Below are 22722 nucleotides of genomic sequence, written 5' to 3'. Positions count from 1 at the left end.
CCGTAGTAGGGGGAGCACAGAAGAACATGGGAAAGCTGGGGATTTGCTTCCAGAAAAATCCAGCTTAGTTTTGACAGGTCAGTGTGTTGCACCGATAATAATTGAGTATTAATCACTTTGATGGAATATTAAGCAACAGTAAGGAGTAGGGGTTTGCTGTATTCTTAGCCCCCCTCCGCCCACCTCCCCTCCCCCCCCCCCCCCCCCCCCCCGCCCATCCGACCCTTGGCCGACACAAGCCATGACTTGGAAGAATTTTCTGGCTGGAGAAAACAAACAACAACAACAACAAAACAGACTAACACTTTCCAGGGGCGGGGGAGGTGCGGGAGGTGCCTGCTTTTTCCTCCCACAGGCCGTGTGCAAAACCGAGTTCTTCCCTCCCTGCCTGAACTCTAGGATCTCAGTTGGTGACGCTATCGCGTGTCCAGTAACGCCACAGCCCAGCGTTCCTACTGGAACCAAGGACCGCAGCAGGGCACATTGACTGGGGACACCACAGGGATGAGTTAACTTTTGTCCCCAGGTTCTGTAATAGTCTGCAGAGTTGCTTTCAAATCCTAAGAGTGTTTTGTTTTGAAAAGTAAAGCCAGCGAGCACACCTCCCGCGCTCTGGGCATTACTCACAGGTCTCGCAGCGGAGCGAGGTGGGAGACCCTGCCACCGCGTGGCCGGGCCCCAGAGTTACACTGTGGGGGAGACGCTAGGAATGTTTATTGTTCCCATGGCAACTGCAGCCTCCGCTAGCAGCTGGCGGCCATAAGGGCGATGGCTAAGGATCTGGAATCTGCCTGTAAGTGGTCTGTCTCCGTGTTTTGTTTTGTTTTGTTTTGTGTGTGTGTGTGTGTGTGTGTGTGTGTGTGTGTGTGTGTGTGTGTGTGTGTGTGTTTGTCTGGCTCAGCTGATGTCTGACTGCATGGGAAAGGGTTTTGAAAGTAAAAAACCTTTCTGGTGGCTGAAGGTCAGCTCCTGCATCAGGAGGGTTTGCTTGGGGCCCCTACAGAAGCTTGAGGGAGCTGGGTACTTCCGTCCACAACCAGGAACAGAGAGCAAAGGACGCATGCGCAGCAGTGCTCCACTAGGCTCACTTTTGTCAGTCCAGGCCAGTGCACCCCTTCCTGTTCCCTGCTCAGGAAACAGGATGGGTCTTCTCACCTAAGTTAAGGCAAGGAAGAAAACCCCTCAGGGCATGGCCACGGGGCACCGTCATCTATACCACTGCTCTTGAGAGTTCCTTCCTGGAGTCTCTGCTAGTTTGTTACATTGCAGGATGTGAGTGAAGGTGTATTCTGTGTGTGTGTGTGTGTGTGGTGTGTGTGGTGTGTTTGCGTGTGGTGTGTGTGGTGTGTTTGTGTGGTGTGTTTGTGTTGTGTGTGTGTGGTGTGTGTGTATGTGTGTGTGTAAGTACTCAGAAGGATAAAGGATGGAGGGGCTCACTACACTAACTCTGTTTATTTCCTTAAAGCTGAGTTTTGAGAAACTTTGAGTACCACACTACTGTCTTGCAACACGACTCACAGGTCAGAGAGGCAGGCAGGCAGTCAGGTGTCCTTTTTCAAACCTTAATTTAGTGAGCAAACATAATAAAAGAGGGAACAGCTCATGTGTAATGAATCTACCAGCCCAGCAATCCAGCTCCTAAGTGAGGCCACCAACACCCAGAGGCAGAGTTCACTCATGGATGGTGGCTAGAGGAGGTGGCTCCAAGCAGGTTACAAGTCTGATGTGTCAGTGCACAGCAAACCCACCCCCATATCTACATCCACTGGTGAGAGGACAGTGAGTGGGTGCTGGCTCATCTGCAGATGTCCCCTGACAGTGGCAGAAGCTAACTGGCACAGCCTCAGGTGTGCTTAGCTAGGTCAGCCAGGGTGCAGCATCCATAGGGGCAGAGCCCTTGGCAGAAGGTCTGGAGGGGGGCGTGGTTACCTGAAGGGCATCCTCTTAGCCAGCATTAGCTGAGCCTCCTGGAGGCTGGGTTTTTAAGAGCTTTCGGAGGCTGGTCTTGTGTTTACAGGCTCTTTGACCCCTGCTCCTGAGTGGTGTGGGTCACCTGATCCCAGGGCATTGCTGGTTACAGCCAGGTGTGCACTTCTGCTGTCAGGACATCGTGATGTCAGGACAGTGAGCCGGGGTGCCTCCAGTTTGTTCTACACTTTCCCTGTAATAGCCCAGCCACAGTCTTCCCTCGGTGACCACGTAGCACAGATCTGTGTTCACCGTGTCCCAAGTTCTTTCTCCTCTCACTCCATCAGTCTTGCGTGAATGGTGGTTATGGAAACAGAAATAGAATCAGGCTGGCTGAGTAAAACCATCTGACAAATCTTCACATTATAAAGGCTGTTGCTTGTATCTACCCCCCCATGCCTCCCCCATAAAAATGCATGGCTAAAAAATGCTATATTCAATGATTTCTTAAAAAGTTACAGATATTAAATTTATCCCACATTTTGTCCATCAACCTGATACTATGTTTTCCTCATCAACGGGCTTTCAAAAAGCTGTCTTGTTTTGCCTCAAAGCCTATTTGTTTCCAGATCATTTGTGAGAGAGCAGCCGCATTTTCCTTGTCTTTTGGGGTTAGGCAGACACAGAGCATCAGGGGCAGGGAGCGGGGTATAGAGGTCGAACCACCACAGGGGTCACATATCAGATGTCCTTTGTATTAGATTTTTGCACTATGATTCATAACAGTTATGAAGTGACAAATAATTTTATGGTTGAGGATGGTCACCGTAGCAGGAGGAGCTATATTAAAGGCTTGCAGCATCAGGAAGGTTGAGAACCGTTGTGCTAATGAGAAAGAATTCATTGGTGGCTCTGAGAATTTTCTGTACCTGAACTGACAGGAGGATAGCCCTGAAGCACCATGTACCCCGCCCCCCCATTTCCTGCAGTTGGTGTTACACACACACAGCTTTCCTACTTTCTGTGTTCTGGCTTTGGATGAAATGCAGGTCTATCTTATAAAAGTCACATTAATATTTCATCAGCTGATAAGGGAATTTCTTTGTAGTACTAAGATAATCAGTGCATGTGTGTGTATGTGGGGGGAGGAGTCTTAAAATTCCTGTTCCCAGGAGGATCTGTTTCAATACCCAGCCACAGCCACACACACAGTGCCGAGTAGGGCTCATTTTCACTGAGGGCTGTGCTGGCATGGCTGGAATCTGGGTTTGACTCTATCCCTAAAGGGACAGAGTTCTGAGGTGGCCAGAGCTTATTTAGTGCCTGGTGCGACTCCAGGCATCACTCCCAGGAAGAAAGGAGGAGCTTTGGTGGTGTCCATGTCTGAAGGCCACAAGACAGTGCAGCATCGTGGAAGCCTACTGCTTAGAAAGAAGCAAAGGACGGGAAGCCATTGCTTACTTGGGGATGCAGGGCTCCGAGTCAGAGAAAATGGATGATCTCCAGAGGGAAGAGCTACCTGGCCAGGCATGGAGATCGGGGTCGGGGGCAATGAGGAAAAGTCTGGGAAGTTTTCAACCCCGGGTTCCAGTCCCGTGGTGCCAGAGCGGTGCACTTGCAGCTTGAAGCTCTGTGGGCCCGGCTGGCACACTCTGTAGTTATTATGAGACAGCAGGAAGTGCGTCCTGTCCCTTCAGAGGATGTTTTCAGACCAGGACTAGCCACATGCGTGGGACTGGCCACACTTGGTGCAGGTCCGAGAGTCCACAGTCTTTCTACTTCCCCTTGCTCAGGTGGCCATGACGTAAGAAGTGAAGAGCTGTCCTTGGCCAACAGCCCTGCCACTTGAAGGCTGGGCCTGGAGGGTCTCAGATGCATTCCTCCTCCCGTTGATGGCCATGTAAGCAGCTGTGTACAGATGGGGTTCATCCTGAGGATGCCCCACCATGACACGTGATGGCTATTGGTACCTCCTGCCTGCTTAGACTTAGGCTGTTCTTCAAGTCTCAGGAGAGCCTGACCTACCACCTGGAGCCCCAGTCTTCATGGCTGTGGGGACAGGAGAGGCCCCCCAACCTTGCTGAAGAGGTGGTGTTTGTTTATTTATCCCCCAGGTCCCTCCCCAGAAGATGATGCCTCTGCTTTTGTAGACATTTGTGGACGCTCTGCCCTTGTGGTAGAAAATGCTGCCTTATGGTGACAGATCTGCACCTTTCTTCCTACCTGAGTGTTTTTAAGTGTGTTTCTAATTCACGCTTTCTGGGATTCCAAACACAGGGAATGATGTTGGGGTTGAATGCTACTATGCATTCAAATGTTAATCGCTTGCTCTCCAAGATCTTTATGAGCAAATTCTCACATACCCAAAATGTAAACCCAAACTATCCCTGCTTGTCCAACTAAAGTTACCCACAGCCTGAACTGGGCAGAAGAGAGGTAGGCGGAGCCAGAGTTTTTGCGTTTGTGGGTGACAGAGAGACCAGAAGGAGGAGAGAGGGAGCAGCTGCCATGGGTTAACCTGCACTAGACACACGTGGCCAGGAGGAGCTTGTTCTGAGGACTGGCATGATGGAGAGAAGCAGCCCAAATGAAAAACATGTGCAAGTGTTTAAGTTTTGACTGGGAAGTAGACAAGGTAGCCTAAAGGGTTAAGTCCAGCTCCAGTGCAGTAAGGCTTATCAAAAATCGAACAGATTTTTGTGTCCATTTACTTGTATGATAGAGGGTTAATGGCCACCTTAATAAGTATATTAATCAATATTAAATATTAATAATCATTCAACAGAATGATACTGCCTATAGTGGCGTCACTCTTCCCACAAGCTCAGGAAAACAACCTCATGCAGATATGCCCTTGAAGCTAACCTGCTCTGGACCTGGACTGTCCCTCCTGAGATTCCCTTCGGGGATGTCAGGTTGACAAACCATCCAGTGCTTTAGCCTTGAAGGGTTGTGAGTCATGTATGCTCTTCATCCTCGGCTTCACCAAGGCGGCCACAGGTGTCTTGAACTAATAAAGACGAGGCTGTTTTCTGATCCTCTCTGAAGACCTCTTTTCTGACAGACACGCAACACAGCACAGCTTTCCCATGGACGCAGGAGGGGGCTCACAGCTGTGCTCTCTCTCCTGAGCAGCTTACCTGAAGTGGAAACGTTGTGAGACCCATGGGGTTAAGACTCTCTGCAACCTGGGGGAGCTCCTGACCCGAATCCATAATGACCACAAGGAGGATGTCTATGTCTACACCTCAGGACACCTGAACCCCGACAAGCTCTACAGGCCACCCGAGACTGTTGTCCAGCACTGGCGCAATGCAAACAGACCAAGGGAGAAACCCGCCATCTTCCCCACCCTCCCCAGAGGCAAGCAGGTAGCCGAGATGGAAGACGCTTGGGTTTACTTCACAGTCAACACAGCTCTGTATCCCGATGACACCCACAACACGAAGCTGTTCAGGTATTTGAACCCACATGTGCTCCCTCCCCGCGCTTTCAAAGACAATGCCACCTCAAAGAAGTTCATGCAGGAGGAGGAAGACGAGGATGATGATGAGGAGGAGGTTAAGGGAAGACACACATTCTCTCTGGAAACACACAAGAAGGAGGAGCTCAAGCTGCCTGAGATGAAAGTACTGAGATACCCAGGGCTAGCGTCCAGCCGCCAGTGCGCCAGGCCTGCCTCCGGCAGGGACGTGTATCACTACATCAGCTCCTACTTGGCTGGTGTAACCAAAGCCGACAGGTACAGGAAGTTCCTGAGTTTCCAAAGAGAAGTGCTGGCAAAGAAAGACCTCCTGAAGCATGACCTCAGGGGCAGCAAGGTGGCTGTGAGCCATGAGGACAAACTGAAGGAGGTAAGAGGAACCGGGTCTCCGTGTGATGCCGCGAACATGGGACTGATGTTCAGAGCCCCTCGGGGGTCCTGATACACCATGAGGCACCTCAGTCATGAGACCAGGCAGAATGCAGCAAAGCGACTGGGGTGTCTCATACTCAGCAGGGTCAATAGGAACTGAGGTTTCGGGGAGGATGGTCTGGTCTGACAGGGGTAAGCTGGAGGTGAGTTCATGATGAGTGGCTTTCAGTGATTAATGGGGACAGCTAGGGAAGTGCTGTGTCTGCGGTACAGAAGAATGTCCACCTTACCTCTTACAGAAGATGGGAGAGAAGAGTCTGGGTAAGAGCGATGACGCAGATGCTATATGGTTAGGAATGATGGGTCATGGTGGGGGCAGGGCGCTGTGATGGGTGACGGGACCGTGGCCTGAGAGGGACCCTTACTGAGTAGAGCAGCACACTGTGGGTAAGAATTCAGTGGAGGGGAGAAAAGAGCCACCTATGTGTCAGAGAGCTAGAGCCCAGGTTTGGGGCCTAAGTGCACTGTGGAAGGGTCTTGAGAGTGTGTTGGGGCGGGGTCAGGGGTACAGAGCATGAGCTTCTGAGTGCAGGAAGCAGGCATAGATAAAGAAAATGAGACAGCTAGGAGGTGGTGGTGCAGCCTTTAATCCCAGCACTTGGGGGTGGGGGTGGGACAGAGGCAGGCGGATCTCTGTGAGTTCATGGCCAGCCTGGTCTACAGAGTGAGCTCCAGGACAGCCAAGGCTACACAGAGAAACCCTGTCTGGAAACAAAACAAAACAAAAAAATAAAATGAGACAGGTGCAAACGCACACAGTGACTCTGCTTAGCAAGTGAGGAAGGGAAGCAGGGTCCCCGATTTGCCACTTGCTCTGCAGAGCCCAGCAACTGCGTGGCCTTTTCCAGCTGATTCCTCAGAGGGACAGAGCATTCTGACAGGCGCATGGGCACTGCACTGCTTTTAGGGACTGACTCTGCGTCTTCCTTTAGGAGCTCCAGAAGGTGTGCACCTGCCACCCTCAGCAGTCCAACAGGTTGCAGGTCTTTGGAGAAATCTTCGAGGAAGTCTGCAAGAGCTCTTTGATCTTTGGGGACCTCCTGAAAGAGGTTAAGGTAACAACACTCACTCCTGCATAACGGCTGAGAACTGTTGTACAGTTGGGAAGCGGCACACGCGAGGGATCTCATGCCTCACAGAAACCACAAAGTGTCCATCTCCCCGTGGAAGGCACCAGCCAAAGAGTCATGGGAATCCACTCACCGTCTTGTAGGTCATGGGAGCAAGCATCAAGTCAACTTGCTGCCCATCCCCTGTGATTTCCCACCAAAGCCTCCCAATTATGAGTTCTGAACAACATGGCATCTGAGCTAGTTTTCAGAGCTAGGCCCTTGTAAGTTTGTTATAAATCTCTATGGGTTTTTGAGTTTGTCATGATTTTGTGATGAAAGTAGCCATGTGGAATCCTGTTTGAGAAATCAAGTTGCTTAGAGCCTGTGTTAGTTAATTGTTGCTGTGATAAAACATAGAAAAGAAGAGCAAGATAGGGAAGGAAGTGTTTATCGTAGCTTATGGGTCCAGAGGCATAAAGCCCATCCCAGTGGTAGCCATAGCAACAGGCAAGGAAAACATTGAGGCAGAATCAGGAAGCTGGCTGATCACGTTTTCATGCATGCAAAGGAAGAAGAAAAGTAACAGGAAGTAGGGCCAGGCTACACACACTCAAAGCTTGCCTTCAGTGGCTCACTTCCTCCTGCAAGGCTTTACTGACAAAAGGCTCCATAACCGTCCTCAAAGTACCACCAATTCAGGATCAAACCCCCACAAAGTCTACGCTGTGCTCTGATTTCCTCAATGACAAGGGACGGGTAAGGATGGCAGTGTGTTGCCTGTTTTCCAGGACCCTGGCCACCTCACCCTCAGCAGGTCTCAGAACTACACATGACAGGGGATAATAGGTTGGATGTATGTCAAGGTATTTTTAAATCAGGAGCTTGAACTGACTGGCAGCTGGCTGGCAGAGATAGGGTTCAGTGACAGTTGAGTTTTATAAATTTGTGTATATGTGTTCGAATACATTGCAGAAACAGTCTGCACATAGGCGTAGGGTTTCAAGTGGTTTTAACTGACATTCTGAATGCCTATACGATTTATTCATCCTTGTGCCTGGGGAGATGATTAGGTGCATAAAGTGCTTACTGGGTAACACACATGTGCAGCCCCAGTGCTGGGATGAGGCAGAGACTCTGGAGGATCCCAGGTTTGCCGGCCAACAAGTCTAGCCAATCTGTGAGCAGACACAGGGTGGTGAGTGTTAGAGGCAGACGGCTGCACGCACACGCGGCGTGCTTGTGCATGTGCGTGTACACATCTATGCACCCCACTCCCCTATGCAAGCCTGGTGACATTGTTTTTGTGTGTTCTCACAGGATGAGTATGAACTGTACATGGCAGCTCTGCTGGACTCACAGCCCACGGCGCAGTATCAGGTAATAGGTACCAGGAAGGGCACCTCGAGAGCCCGCATGCTCAAGGCTTCACAACTCAGGAGGATGCGCTCAGCCCCTGGAAGCTCCACTTGTTTCTCTGTCATGCAAAATGGTGGTGCTTTTCTTTTCTTTTCTTTTTCTTTCTATCTCTCTCTCTCTTTTTTTTTTTTTTTAATTTTTTTTAAAAGGAGTGATTTTTTTTTTTATATCGAGCTAAAGCACTCCAGGTGAAGATCTTTCCTGTATATTAACAAGCACTGGGTCATTTCCTAACCACAGCCACCACACATGACTAGGAACAACATGGTGCTGCAGTGATGACCAGAGAACAGCATCCTGTCGTCACCCAAAGGGGTTTGTGTACTGCGACTGCAGGTGCACCAAGAGCCACAGCACAGACTACTGCCTCCTCATATAACTGAGGACAGTTTTCCCATCAGTCTTTGCAGGGTCAGGAGTCAGAGGGTCAGCATGCACTGTTCTAGTAGGCAATGCCTCATGGTCATGGCGGATAGCTCCAAAAGCTCCAAGAAGCTGACACCTTGAGATTAGTAACTCTATATTCTGAAGTAGAAAATGTAATTTCTTATTTATATAATGACCCCCCAAAATACCCCTGTAGCATATAAAGTCAGTTCCAAATTACACTTTAATAAAAAACCACATGTGGGCATTGCAATCTGTATTCTGAGACCTTTTGTGTTGTATGATAATACTCCTGGCAAGGTCGCTCAGCGGTTGAAAGCTCTGGCTGCTCTTGCAGACATCTCAGGTTTGGTTCCCAGCACCCATGCGGTGACTCACAACCACATCTAACTCCAGGTCCAGGGGATCTGACACCCTCTTCTGACCTTCACATGCACTAAGAATGCATGTGGTGCACCACGTACATGCAGGCAAAATAGCCATCCACATGAAGATTAAATCAAATAACTAATAAGCAGGCGAGTAAGTAAAACTGGCACCTGCCTCTGAGGAGTGGGCAGCGCCTGCAGTCTCAGGCTTACCCTGTTTCTCACTCTGAGCAGAAAAGGGAAATCCATGCCCATGTCTCCCTCAAGCATCAAAGTGAAGGAACTGCCAGGCTTCCAGGCTCTCTGTCTTCCTGTTCCTGAAACCAGATGATCACCTACCAAGGCAGAGGTCGCCAGCCTGAGCCGGTGTCACCCAGCACGAGCCCCGCATCTCTTCATGTCCACATAAAATTATTTGAAATAATAATAATGTGCCTGCCCCTTTATTGGGTGTGTTTCCTTAACACAACTCCACAAAGAAATCACCAGCCCCCCTGCCATTCTTAAGAATTCTTAGGAAAATAAAAATCTTAAACAGTGTGAAAGTTATTTTACTTGAAACTTTGGCAGTACCTTTCCCCTCCCCACAGCCCTCCCAATGCACACACTTAGTTGGAGTCCACACTGGGACATTCATGGCTAACAGCCCTGCATATCCTACACTCTTGCTGCCCACCTTACTCTCCGTGTGTCTTCTTCCTGGCAGCGGCTCCTGACTGAAGCCAAGGAGTTGGACAAGAGCCCGGTGCACAGTGGTGACATTGACCAAGCCAAGGAGCACCTGAGGAGGCTCCAGCTGGCTGCCCAGGCAGCACTGGAGCACAACGACAGGTAAGGCACCAGCTATGTGATTCTGGTGAACTCCCATCAATGCTCAACATGACCTTAAAACTCTGTATGATGAGCTGGAAGTGGGGACATGAGCCTTTATTCCCAGCACTGGGGAGGCAGAGGCAGATAGATCTCTGAGTTTGAGGCCAGTCTGGTCTACAGAGTGAGTTCCAGGACAGCCAGGGATACACAGAGAAACGCTCTCTCAAAAGAAAAAAATGACAAGCCGTATTCACATTTTCCCTGCATTGCCATGTTTACTTGGACTCTTCCACAAATAATTGCATATATCACTATGAGATGAGGCAGGACCAAATAGAGTGTCCACATGGCAAAACTCTTAGAAGTCTCTGAAGGATCCTCCTTGAGGACTTGCTGATGGGACAGGGGGTTGAAGGGCCAGAGCGGGCCTTCTGGTTCTATTAGAAAATTGTGCAAACTCTCTGAGTGCTTGTACAGAGTCAAGTCACTGCTGGGCAGGGTGTGATGTTTGCAAGGACTAACATGCAAAACCTGTAGCAATTCTGAATTAACCCAACAGAAAAGGTCCTCAGAAGGAAAAACTTGAGTTTTCTATCAGTGTAACCAGAGAGAGAAAGCTGTTGTCTCTCACTCCCGTTTGGTCTGAAGTTCTCTCATAGCATGGCCACCATAAGTCCTGCCCTCCCCACGGACATGGAGCATTGGCTATAGATGACGCTTCTTTAGGCTTAGGCCTTTGGCTGAGGGTCTTCTTGTAGCCAGTTCCTCACACACAGCTTTTCCACATTTGCCGTGCTCTTGTGTGACTTGTGCCCACTTTATCCCATGGAGACAGTCACTCTCTCGGAGGCCCTGACTGGAGGAGTTAGGTGCAGCTACATGGTCAAGTCAGTCACAGAGTCATATAACAGTAGAAATTTGCTATTTATGAGTATCAGAGAGAGCAACATATCCTGCAGGGACAGTGGGAGGACCAGAAGGTTGTAGATAATGTATACTTATCCAGTAGGAAGAGAGAGAGAGGAAGGAATGGCAGGGTGTGCTCCAGAGTGCCATGCAGCGTGGCACTGTCCTGAGCTCTGGGACGGGCTCTGGGCATATCTACCAGGCTCAGGAAAGCATGCTGGCCAAGGAGTCACTGCAGTGTACTCTGTAGGTCCACACTGCATGTGTGGTCCATGTGACGCATCAAGAAGGTTGTTTCTAGCTGTTACCTACGAGATGGTCCCAGAAAGCTACAACATTAAGAGGAGCTGGCAAGAGCAAGAGGTTGAGGTTGGATGTGTCAATGATTCTGCCTTGGGGTGTGTGGGTTCGACTCATACCCAGAAATTTAAGATTTCACTGCTAAAGTATCTAAAGTTACAAACTGAAAAGGGACACATCACCAGTATCCACTGTCCATCTTTCTGTTTCAATACTTTGTGAGAACAGAACTGCAAGCACTTGGAAGAGAGAGAGGTGGAGCCAGAAGGCTGAGAACCCAACAGAGCCGCTTTGGGAGGAGAAGGGAGGCTCCACTAAGCACAGGAGGTGATAGAGCACAGGGCTACAGTGCACTTGACATATGGAGCATAGTGTCTTGGTCATGATGGTGGCAATGATGATGGTGATGGGGATGAGGAGGAGAAAGAGGAGAATGGTGGTGATGATAATATTGGTGATGATGATGGTGATGACAATGATTATAAGGAAGAGGAGCATAGTGGTGAGTGTAATGGTGGTACTGGTAATGATAGAAATGATGAAGATGAGGAGAGGATGGTGATGATGAGGAAGAGGAAGAGGAGGAGGATGACAATGGTCATGATGAGGATGGCAATGATGATGAGGAGGAGGAGGAGGAGGGGAAGGAGGATGGTTATGATGATGGTCATGATGAAGGTGGCAACGATGATGAGGATGAGGATGATGAGGAGGATGGTGACGATGGCCATGATGAGGATGGTGACAATGATGGTAATCAGGAGGCTGATGATAATGGTTATGGTAATGAAGGTAATGGTGGTAGTGCTGGTGGTGATGATGATGGAGGTAATGATGACGCTGCTGACGCTGATACAGTCACATTGATAATAATTTGAAGGGAAAGGTATAAAACAACCCCATACACTCAACTAGATGTTCTCAGAAGAGCGAGCATTTCAAGACACGAAAGCAATCAAAAGGCAGAAATGTAAAAGCTAAGCAAAGGCATCAGACAACAACATCAAACAAATAAAACATGACACAACTAAAGAATAGACCATAGACAGAGATTTAACCATAACACTCTCAAGAAAGAATTTGAGGTTTTGAGTGAGAATACAAGGCATATAGTGGGACAAAAAGCAGAAAAACAATCAAGGGACTGAAACTGAGAAAGTGGGGAAGTTGGTAGAAATGACAAATAAGACCCAACTCACATATAGCTAAAACTTCAAAAGAAGAAACACAGAACAAATGCGTAATGTGTAAGAGCAGACCATGTGACAGATCTCTGGAGACCACGCTGTACTGCAGAGTCTCGTATATCCACCAAGCCCTCGATCTAGAATACGTGAAAGTATCAAACCTTGTAGACATGTGGCTTTAAGCCATCTGTGGTATCATCTTCAAACAGAACAGAACAGTCCCCTGGGTACATGCAGCACCTGCCAGAATCCTTCTAAAATATATTAGGCATAAGATATTTGGTTACATTGACTTTGACTCCATGCAAAAATGCAGAGAACCTATAGGGCTCATTTCCTCCCTATATTTCTTGTAATTTACTTTTAATTAAACATGGCAGCCTTTGTGAATTCTCTCTGAGTGATGCCCCTGAAGGCATAGAGAGCTGCAGTATGCATTCCTGTATCAGTTCCAGTGTCCCTTGACTTGTGTTTTGCTTAAGAAAACTAAGGATATTTTGGCCTTTGTTTATTTAATTGTGTGTAGGTGTGAGCTGTAGGTGTGTGTTCCCATGTGACTGTGGATGCATGTTAATGCATGTGGCTATGTGTAGAGGCAAGAGATAAGTACCAGGTGTCTTCTGTCACTCTACCCTATTCTTTGAGACAGAGGCTCTCATTGAATCCAGAACTCACCAACTGGCTAGATTGATTAACCACCAAGCCCTGGGGTCCTTTATGGTCTCTACCCATAAGGGCAAGGATTACAGGTGTGTGCTTTTCATATGGATGTAGAAATTAGACTCAGGTGGGGTTACAGGTGTGTGCTTTTCAAATGGATGCTGGGAATCACACTGCACAGCAAATGCTTTACCAACCAAGCCACCTCTCCTACCTAAGGTTTTCTTCCTTACCCCCCTGTCCTTTTCCCTCCTCTCTTTCTGTGGTATGTATGAGGGTGTGTACAATCTACAGTATATGTATGAGGGTCAGAAGATGACTTATGGGTATCCGTTCTCCCACCATGTGGGCCCAGGCATTGAAAATGGGTGGTTAAGCACCTTTTCCCACTGAGCTATCTTGTTGGCTCTCCATTTGATTTTAATTAATGAACATTAGTGACGGCTATGTAATCTTAGTGAGAAGCTGCCTTTGCGTGGTAAGTGGGCTGGACTAGGCTCTCTGTAGCCATCTTCAGAGTGCCTTTTGTGTTGGAAAGTTTGAAGTTCAGCATTTATGTCTCAGTGAGTTAAAAGGCCTGTGGTGCTGAGGCTGGGGAGTAGCCCAATGGGTAGAATGTGTCTTAGGAAAGCATACGATTGACAATTCAAACCCCCAGCACTCATGTAAATACAGGTTGGGTGTGGTGGTTGCCCTGTAAATGGAGGTGGAGACAGGGGATCCCCTGATAAAGCTGGCTAGACTAGCTGAATAAGGGAGCTCTGCGCTCAAGTGAGAGAGACCCTGTCTCAAAATATAAAGTGGAGAGTGCCTCAGCAAGATGCTTGACATCAACCTCTGGCCTCCACAGGGATGTGTATTAGAGGCACATCCACACTGGCACACACGAGTGTGTCCATACAGAAGTAACAAGACCCAAGTGGAGCTTGATGTTTCACGACTGTTCTCCTACCGACTTTTAGACTCAAACACGAACTGGAGGCAGAGAGACTGTTGCTGCGGTCTGCTCAGGAAAGATGGGGTGAGTGCCATCCAGAGATGCCTTCTGTCCTTCTAGTACTTTCTCTGGGTGTCTCAATCCACTTCCCTCTCTTCCCCATGCCACATACATGCCTGTTCACCCTTCAGCCTCAAGTTCCTCAGTCTTTGGCATGTTCTCCTTAAACCCTAACCAAACCGTGTGGTGTTCGCACAGATCTCCTCGGAACACTACCTCCTACCCCATCATGTCGTTTCTTGACACGATGCACTGTTATGAAGCAAACCTGGAAGAGGTTCTGGTCATCATTCACAACTGGCCCTTTCCTCCTAGGCCAGTGAACTAGTCACCTACTGGTCCCTACAGAGTATATGAATACATCAAGAGAGAAATACCCTATTTCTTTGGAACAGATAATGTTATTAAATATGCTTGAGTTACACTACAGATATATATGTATGTATACATAAATATAGTCACACTATAGTTATATGTAACATATATGACATTACACACACCACTCTTAACAAGAGCTGAAACGTTAAACATAGTAACTGCCTTCAAATCTATTTCCAGAATTATCTAAGAGAAGCGCAAATGATGAGGACCAACTCACTCTGATTGAGAAGGTTGAGAAGAGGAGATGTGAAATCCTTGAAAAATGGGACGAAATTAAAGCACTGGAAAAACACATTAAAGAAACTCTGGTGCATTCCAGAGTGCTAGATATCACTGAGAGTGGGATTAAAAGCGTAGAGGTATGCAAATTATCTGTGTAAATATTGACATTTGCTTTGCTTAAAATCTAATGAAGCTTAGTCCAAAATATGCTTCAGTCCCAAAGGTGTAGTGGCTGCACAGAGCAACGAAGGTCAAACTGAAAGAAAAAGAAAGATGGCGTGAGTCTGTGGAGCCCTGGCAGTGCCTGAAACACATAGCTACTGCACAGAGCTTGTGTGGAGTGGGGCCTAATAGGGCCTCTTGCGGCTAGTTCCATTCACTTCAGCAGTGCTGTGTTTGCTGTCTTGTTTTGTTTTAATGAAAACTAAGAATGACAGGGTGCATAGAAGGCCCACATTGGTCTAAACCATGGATTTGTATGTAGGTCCGTGGTTCCCGCCATCCCCACCCCTGCCCACCCCTGCCAGACAGGGTCTCTCTCTGTAGCCTTGGCTGTCCTTGACTCACTTTGTATACCAAGCTGGCCTCGAACTCATATCTGCCTGCCTCCACCTCCCTGAGTGCTAGGGTTAAAGGTGTGCTCCACCACGCCCGGAGGCTGTGTAGGTTCTTAACTGAACAAAGTATTAACCCAGCATTCCTGTGACTGCCCTGTGTAGCTACTTGGAAGACCAAGCTTCTGTGCCCTTTGCATCATTGTTTCAATTCTCTTTGTTACACTTTTTAGTAACAATTTATTTTGTGTGTGTGTGTGTGTGTGTGTGTATTTATGCCATGTGTGTAAAGGTGTTTATAAAGGCAGGCTTTGAGAGGGTGTTGTATTCCCTGGAGCTCCTTGACATGGGTGCTGAGAACTCTGGGCCTCTAGAAGAGCAGCACGCAGACTTCACTCTGAGCCGTCTCCCCAGCCCCAACAGCGTTAACTAAATAATACTTAATAATCAGTTGTTGCTGCGGTGTGTGTTACTTCTGGATGCGAGTAAGCATCAGGGATTTTTAGACACCACAGTAAAGTGAATACCACAATTCGGTCGGCTGTAAGAATTATTCGGTTTCTCAGTGCATGTAAAATTACGGTTACCCTCTATGGCAGACAATTGCATGCTTGGTAGCATGCTGTTTTAAACACAAATGAAAAATAAGCTATTGCTACCACATGCTCAGGTCCGTCAGGACAGTTGGACATGCTTGATGCAGGCTTGTCACAACCTTCAACTCCTAAGAAAAAAGAGATAAAATTTGTGAGGCATGAAAAAGCAAAGTGCATAAAGTGAAATGTTTGTCCTCTTTGGTTACTATGTAGCTAAAGACAACATTGCACTCCTAATCCTCCTGCTTCCACTAACAGTGTGTTCCCACGCCTGGAGTTTATGCTTCCCCTTGCTTCCAGGACAGGTCACCCAGGGCTGCTCTGTACTTCAGTGTCTACAAGGTTTGGCTCCCAGGCTCGCCCCTACCATTGAGCTTCTTATTTAATGTTTCTTTCCTTTTATTAAAAATTTATTTTTCTTGGTCACATAATATATCCTGATTATAGCTTTCCTCCCTTCTCCTCCTCCCAGCTCCTCCCCACATCCTCTCCCGCTCAGATTCACTTCCTCCTATGGGATAAAAATGAAATTAAGTATAATAAGATAAAACAAAAAACTAACACATCGGGATTGGACAAAACCAATAAGCAGACAGAAAACAGTCTGAGAGAAGGCATAAGAAAAAGAGATCCACTCATTTGCACACTCAGGAATACCATAAAAACAGTCAGCTGGAAGCCATAATGTGTATACAAAGGACCTATAGGCTAAAAAGAGAAAAGAAAAATTATATAAATAAGATAAAAATAAAAATAAAATAAAAACAGAGGAGCCCTGACATGACGTATTGAGACAAGGGATGCGGTTGAGGTGGTTGTTTTCTGTTCGCCAGCCCCTGCTGGGAATGGTTTATTTCCCCAGTGAGACTCCCTTGGAGGACACTAAATTCTCATTTGCGAATGGTTAGGAATTGGAGATGGCTTCTGAGTTAGGCATGAGCCATATGTCCGCTTCACCTCCGTCTCTGGAATCCCAGCTGGTGCAGCCCTGTGCAGGCCCTGCGCACGCTGCATCAGTCTCTGTGAGCTCCTATGTGTGTTGATCTTGTTGGCTTAGAGGGCCTCGTCTCCTTGGTGTTCCCCATTGCTTCCAGCTCTTAGGTTTTTCTACCTCCTCTTCCTCAGGGTCCCCTGAGTCCCAAGGGGAGGGATTGGATGGAGACATCCCATTTAGGGCTGAGTGTCCCAAGGTCTCCCACTTTTCACATATTGTCTTTCTGTGGGGCCCTGTATTTTTTCTCATCTGCTGCAGGGGGAAGCCTCTCTGATGACGGCTGAGCAAGGCACTGGTCTATGAGTGTAGCAGAGTGTCATTAGCAGTTGTTTTATTCTTTTTTTTTTTTGAACAGTGTCATTTGGTTTTACCCTAGGTATCTGGGATATAGTCTCAGGTTCTTGGTCACCAAGATGGGTTCCATCTTGGGGAATAAGCCTTAAATCGAATTAGATATTTGTTGGTTACTTCCACAATTTTGTGCTGTTATTGCCCTTCCATATATTGCAGGAAGAATATCACTGCAGACCAACAGGTTTGTGCTTGGGCTGGTGTTTATGTTTCTCCTTTAGTAAGGTGCAGAGTACCTTTCTGTGGCAAAGATGACAGCATATAGGTATAAAGGCTCAGTGTAGGCACCAGCTCAACTTCTCTGTGTTTAGTGAGCGGTATAGGTGTTGTCCTCAGCAATGGGGCCTCAGCATCCCATCAAGGTATTTCATATTATTTGAGGCTATTGTGACAAGTGTTGTTTCCCTGGTATCTTTCTTAGTTCATTCGTCATTTGTATATGGGAGGGCTACTGATTTTTGTCAGTTAATTTTGTATCCAGCTACCTTGATAAAAGTGTTTATCAGCTATAGGAGTTCCCTGGTGGAAGTTTTAAGGTCACTTATGTACACTATCATATCATTTGCAAATAAAGATACTTTGACCTCCTCCTTGACAGTTTGTGCCTTCCTGTTCTTCCTTGGTTGCTAAGACTTCATGTACTACATTGAATAGGTATAAAGAAAGTGGACAGCCTTGTCTTGTTCCTTGTTTTAGTGGAACTGCTTTGCATTTCTCTCCATTTAGTTTGATGCTGGCTATGGACTTGCTGTAAGCTGCCTTTATTATGTTTAGGTTTGTCCCTTGTATTACTCATCTGTCTCCAGAAAGGGTGTTGGATTTTGTCAGAGGCCTTTTCTGCCTTTTCTACCTAACGAGATGATCTTGTGGTATTTTTCTCTTAGTCAATTCATAGAGTGGATTAGATTTATTGATTTTCATATATTGGGCCACCCTTGCATCTCTGGGATGAGGCCTTCTTGATAATGGAGGATAAACTTTTAAAATGTGCTCTAGTATTGTTTGTTAGTATTTTATTGAGACATTTTCATCTATGTTCATAAGGGAAATTTCCTTTTTAAGGAACTCTGTCTGAGTCATAAAGCTATTTTAAGGTCTCTATCTTGTGCTTCAGCTACGTTGCAATCCTGAGGGCCAGCTTTGGGAGGGCTGTTGGGCTGTGGTGGAGACATAGTGTGCTGGGTGTTTTTATCGATTGTGTTTTTATGCTGGCATCTAGATAGCTGGATTTCAGAAGATTGTAATTCTAGACGCTGATATGTGGCCTTGTCTTAGTTAGGCAGATGTTGTGTTTCCGTCTCTGGTTCTTAGGAGAGTGTGGTGGCTGTGTGTTTGCCTGGTAGAAAACTCTTCTGGGATCCTGTAGGTGTGGCCACTGATAAAATGGGTTTTCTAGTATTGGGAGCTGACACTTAGGAATGGGGGATAGACTAGCAGGGGTGAGGTGTAGGGAGTCCTCAGGAGGGGGAAAGGCAGGGTGTTCCACCAGGATCTGCTTAGCTCCTGGAAAATAGGGGCAAGAGTGAGGAGAGGCCACAACAGGTAGCCTGCCACAGAGCGGAGAATGACACTGGAGCATTGGATATGGGGGAGCGGATGAGAGAGAAGACCTGGAGCTGGCCTGCCTACCTGCTTAGCTGGCTGGCCTACTCTCTTCTCTGTCAGGATTGGCTGGTGGGCTCCCTGAGAAAGCTGCTGGAGTCAGGGGTGAGGTAATAGGATGTCCTGTGTGATCTGCTGGAGATGGGGCAGAGAGAGCAGGTGGGCTGCTATGGAGGAGAGACTAAGGCCACAGCTCCTCAGATGATGCCTGCTGGAGTGGGGCCTGGGTGAAGAAGGAAAGTTGGAAGGGAAGAGCTGTGTGACCCACTGGAGATGGGGGCAGAGAGCGACAGGAGGGTGCAGTAGCTGCCACACTATAGATCTGGGGATGAGACTGGAGGATTGGATTCAGAGGAGCCAAGGGAGAAGTGAAGATCTGTAGTCAGCCCACCTGCTCCTCTGACCAGGGTATGTTATAAAATCATGCAGCACTGAGCACTCTTGACTTTAAAACCATGCCAGTGTCATAATGCTTTTTAAATTTCATAAATAGAGGAAAATTTTTAACCATTTCTTTTTAAATTTCTTTTTTTAAAAACCATTTGCTTTCAGAATGAAGCTGTAAAATTGGAAACAACAAACAGAATCTTAAGGAAGAAAATAAAAGTAAGATGTCTTTTAAATATGCAAACCAGTGCTTATCTATAGATGTATTTCCCAAAGTGTCTATTTTCCTGTGTCATAAGTCACACAGAAGCACATACTTTCATCTGCTGGAACAGCTTTCTCTATGTTAGGATGTCTGTGGAGGCCTCAGCCCAGAACTGGACTCTTGTGTGCACACGCATTAACGAGGACACGGTGCATTGTGACATTGGAATGTACCAGTCATAACTGCTTCTCTGACTTATCCACACACCTTGCCATTCAGAATAATGAGTAACAGAGCCAGCAACAAGGAGTGGGGGCCCCCAAATGTATGTGGCAATTGCTACTGACATCACAGTTCTGCACGCCTGGCCTGTGCATGTCTCTGAGCTGTGCATGGTTGGTGTGCTATACCTGACAGAGTCATCAAGTCTGATTCCGTCTTCTTGTCATTATGCATGACCACGGTCATGACATTCTGGATGACCAAAGGATTTTCACTTCTCTGCAGGTTATTGAAAACCATGTGAGGCAGCTCATTAGGAAGAGTAAGATGGACGAGGAAGAAAGACAGTAAGCATGCATACTGTCTTTTAAAATGTGTGTGTATGGTTGTGTGTGTGTGTGTGTGTGTGTGTATGCAGGTGTGTACTTTTCCATATCTGTGACACACATGTCTGCAGGTGTGGTGTGCACGCAGAGGCCCCAGATCAATAAGAACTCTTTCTCATCCACTCTCAACCTATTCATTGAGGCAGAGCCTCTCGTTTGAATGCAGAGCATGATGATGTGATCAGTCTCACTAGGCAGCTTGTGCACAGGACCCTGTCTCCACCGTCTGAGGGCTGAGATTACAGGCAGGCTGCCTCTGTGCCTACCTGGCGTTTGCGTGGGTCCTAGTGATAGGGACTCTGGTCCTGCCATTTGCATGGCATGTGCTTTACCCACCGAGAGACCTCCCTAGCCCTACACCGGAGACCATGCTAGAAAGAGTAATGTCATTCACTTGACAGTAGGTGAGGCTGGGCAGCCCTTTGAAGGGTGGGCCCTGGCGCACGCTGAGCTAAGTGCGCATGTGGTGTCTTGCTCTGTGATCACCTGAAGATCTGGACCCCAACATGCACATTTTCTCCACCATCATGCCAATAGTTTCATTAGAAGAAGCTGGAGGATTGAGGTAAAATCTCAGAGGTGGGGACCAGGAGTATGGGGATAGCAGAGGCTTTGGGTACCATTCTTTACTCAAATTGCAGGGCTTTTAGTGGTAATAAAAACTTGAAAAATCCCATGCACATCTAAACTTTCAATGTAAAAAGTAAATGGGAGGCCAGTGGAGTGGCTCAGCAGGTAACGGTACCTATCCCGAAGGCTGATTAACTTGGGTTTGGTCCTTGACACCCACATGGTACAAAAGAACTGACCCCTGTACAATAGCCTCTGACCACCACATGTGCACTGTGGCACACATGTGCCTACATGTGTGCATCGTGCGTGTGTATACACACTTACACACACACACACACAAATACAATACCAAATTTAAAAGTAAAATGGTTGATTTGCAGAATCTGTTATGTTTCTTTTGTGTGATTGCTTCTCTGAAAGTTGCCCCTGAGTTCAAATCTTGAGACTCTGTGCAGATAGAGCAATAGAGAAACACACTGGCTGAAATCTAGGGAGGCGTATTTGCAGCAACATGGAGAACATCCTTGTCCATCAGTGACCTGGGCACAACAGCCTCATCCTGCTTCCCTAACATGGCATTGGGCCCATGTTCCAAGGAAAAGGATAAATAGCTAACAGCTTCTGCTCTCAGTCTGAGGGACACACACACACACACACACACACACACACACACACACACACACACACACACCTGTTGTAGAAAGATAGCCTTTCCCAGGGACTTCCTCACATATCTCCCTGGATGGCACTTAGTCCCAGCATAACCCAGGCTTGCTGGGAAGGGCAAAAGCCTGAGAAGCCCCTTTTCCCTCTCATGTGACAGAGGAATAAGGAGGAGCACCTGGGTCACTCTCTTCAGCTCCTTATGTCACTCTGGGAGTCAGCAAAACCCAATAACACAGTTGCACAGACCCCGCTGAGCAGCTGTTTCTCTACTCTGGCCAATGGGTGTCCTAGAAGGCATGTCATCTGCACAGTGTCATTAGCAGAAGATGCTTTAGGGAGCACCCCTCAAACTCCAGAGAACCCCATGGCGTTCAGTGCTGAAGCTCTGATAACAACACTGCTGAAACTAAGAATGGTTGGTTGCAACCTTGTCTGCTTGGGTTAATCTGTCCTAAGCAGATATTTAGTTGGATTTGGTTTTTTTCTCCCCAGTGTATAAATTTTTCCGCTAACACCTTGCATTTATTTCTTGTGTGTTTTAAGGGCCCTGTGTGATCTCATTAGGGAATATGCAGATTTAGAATATGTAGAAGACGACTCTAAAATGTATGAAAAATGACCTCTCCACTTCCAAGCCCAGCACCTGGAGAAGTCGATGGACATGTTTCCCCTTGTCAGCTTTCCCCCTAATGACATCAGCATGTGCTACACATCTCCTCAGTGTTGAAAGAAACACAACCTGTGTGACTCGCTTGACTTCTTCATATATGTGTACTGGTCCTTAGTTCATCTTATATTCAGAAACTTTCAACTGGACAAAACATGTTTGACTATTTAACAAGAAGGAAGATTTAACCATGCTGTGATGTGGATCAGCTCTGTGTAAGCCAGACATGTTTACACACATGCATTAATAAAATAAACGTCACTCCCGTGCTGGTTATGTGCTTATTGCTGTGGCTGTGCCACCTGACAGAAATAACTGAACGGTGAAAACATTTATTTTGGCTCATGAGTTCAAGGGCTTCAGTCCTTCATGGTGGGGCAGCTTAGTTCGAATAAGGAGCCAGATATAACCAGGAAAAATAGCTAACAGCATCTTCTCTTGGTCTGGTGTGTGTGTGTGTGTGTGTGTGTGTGTGTGTGTGTGTGTGTGTGTGTGCGCGCGCGCGCTATGTATAAGTATGTACATATACCAGAAGTTTTCCCAGTTCCTGTCCACAGTGAGGCAGGTTCCATAGTTTCCCCAGACAATGGTGCCATGTGGGGACAAGTGCCTCAAACAGGAGCACAGGAGCTTGTTGGGCCGGGGATGGTTCAGAGTCAAACCTAGTATTAGTGCCCAAATTAATATCTATTCAGCTAAACACTACTTGCTTCTTTTTACAACTTTTGCATGGCAACTGGCACAGACCTCAACCACTTCTGAGCTTCCTGACAGTTTTGAACCCTAAGGATTTTTTTCTTCAACTCATTGACTGTATGCCAGTGTCTGGATGGAGTGTGGAAATGTGGCAAATCCCTGTGACTAGCCATAGAGAAGATCTGAGGATGAGATGTGGGTGGTAAAGCATGAACAGGAGATTCCATCCTAATTTGGAGTTTTGCAGAAGGAAGTGAAGGAGGAAGGGGAGGGGGAGAGATAGAACAGAGGAGAGAGGAGAGAAAACAGA

The 22722-nt window shown here is 47.2% G+C and overlaps 1 protein-coding gene across 1 annotated transcript; it reads left to right on the top strand.

Annotated features, from left to right (window-relative positions):
• Positions 1-288: 288 nt before the first annotated feature.
• LOC311595274 (uncharacterized protein C6orf118) lies at positions 289-22000 on the top strand. The gene is made up of 10 exons (XM_084777847.1): positions 289-793; positions 5044-5762; positions 6757-6879; positions 8194-8253; positions 9754-9878; positions 13876-13934; positions 14469-14650; positions 19163-19216; positions 19710-19771; positions 21593-22000. The coding sequence occupies exons 1-10, from the start codon at positions 769-771 to the stop codon at positions 21666-21668; spliced, it is 1485 nt and encodes a 494-aa protein (XP_084633973.1). The 5' UTR covers positions 289-768; the 3' UTR covers positions 21669-22000.
• The last annotated feature ends 722 nt before the right edge of the window (positions 22001-22722 follow it).

This window comes from Acomys minous (assembly GCF_964271855.1).
Source record: "Acomys minous genome assembly, chromosome: 3".
NCBI classification, from domain to species: Eukaryota; Metazoa; Chordata; class Mammalia; order Rodentia; family Muridae; genus Acomys; species Acomys minous.
The sequence above is the reverse complement of the archived record's forward strand: the minus strand, read 5'-3'. Positions and strand labels throughout refer to the sequence as shown.

What these genes read in the sequence shown, in the direction of transcription:
- LOC311595274 (XM_084777847.1), top strand. Translation starts at nt 769, where the DNA reads ATGGCTAAGGATCTGGAATCTGCCT. An exon ending in ACCTCCTGAAAGAGGTTAAG is followed by an intron (nt 6,880 to 8,193) that starts GTAACAACACTC and finishes GTGTTCTCACAG; the next exon opens with GATGAGTATGAACTGTACAT. An exon ending in TCTTAAGGAAGAAAATAAAA is followed by an intron (nt 19,217 to 19,709) that starts GTAAGATGTCTT and finishes ACTTCTCTGCAG; the next exon opens with GTTATTGAAAACCATGTGAG.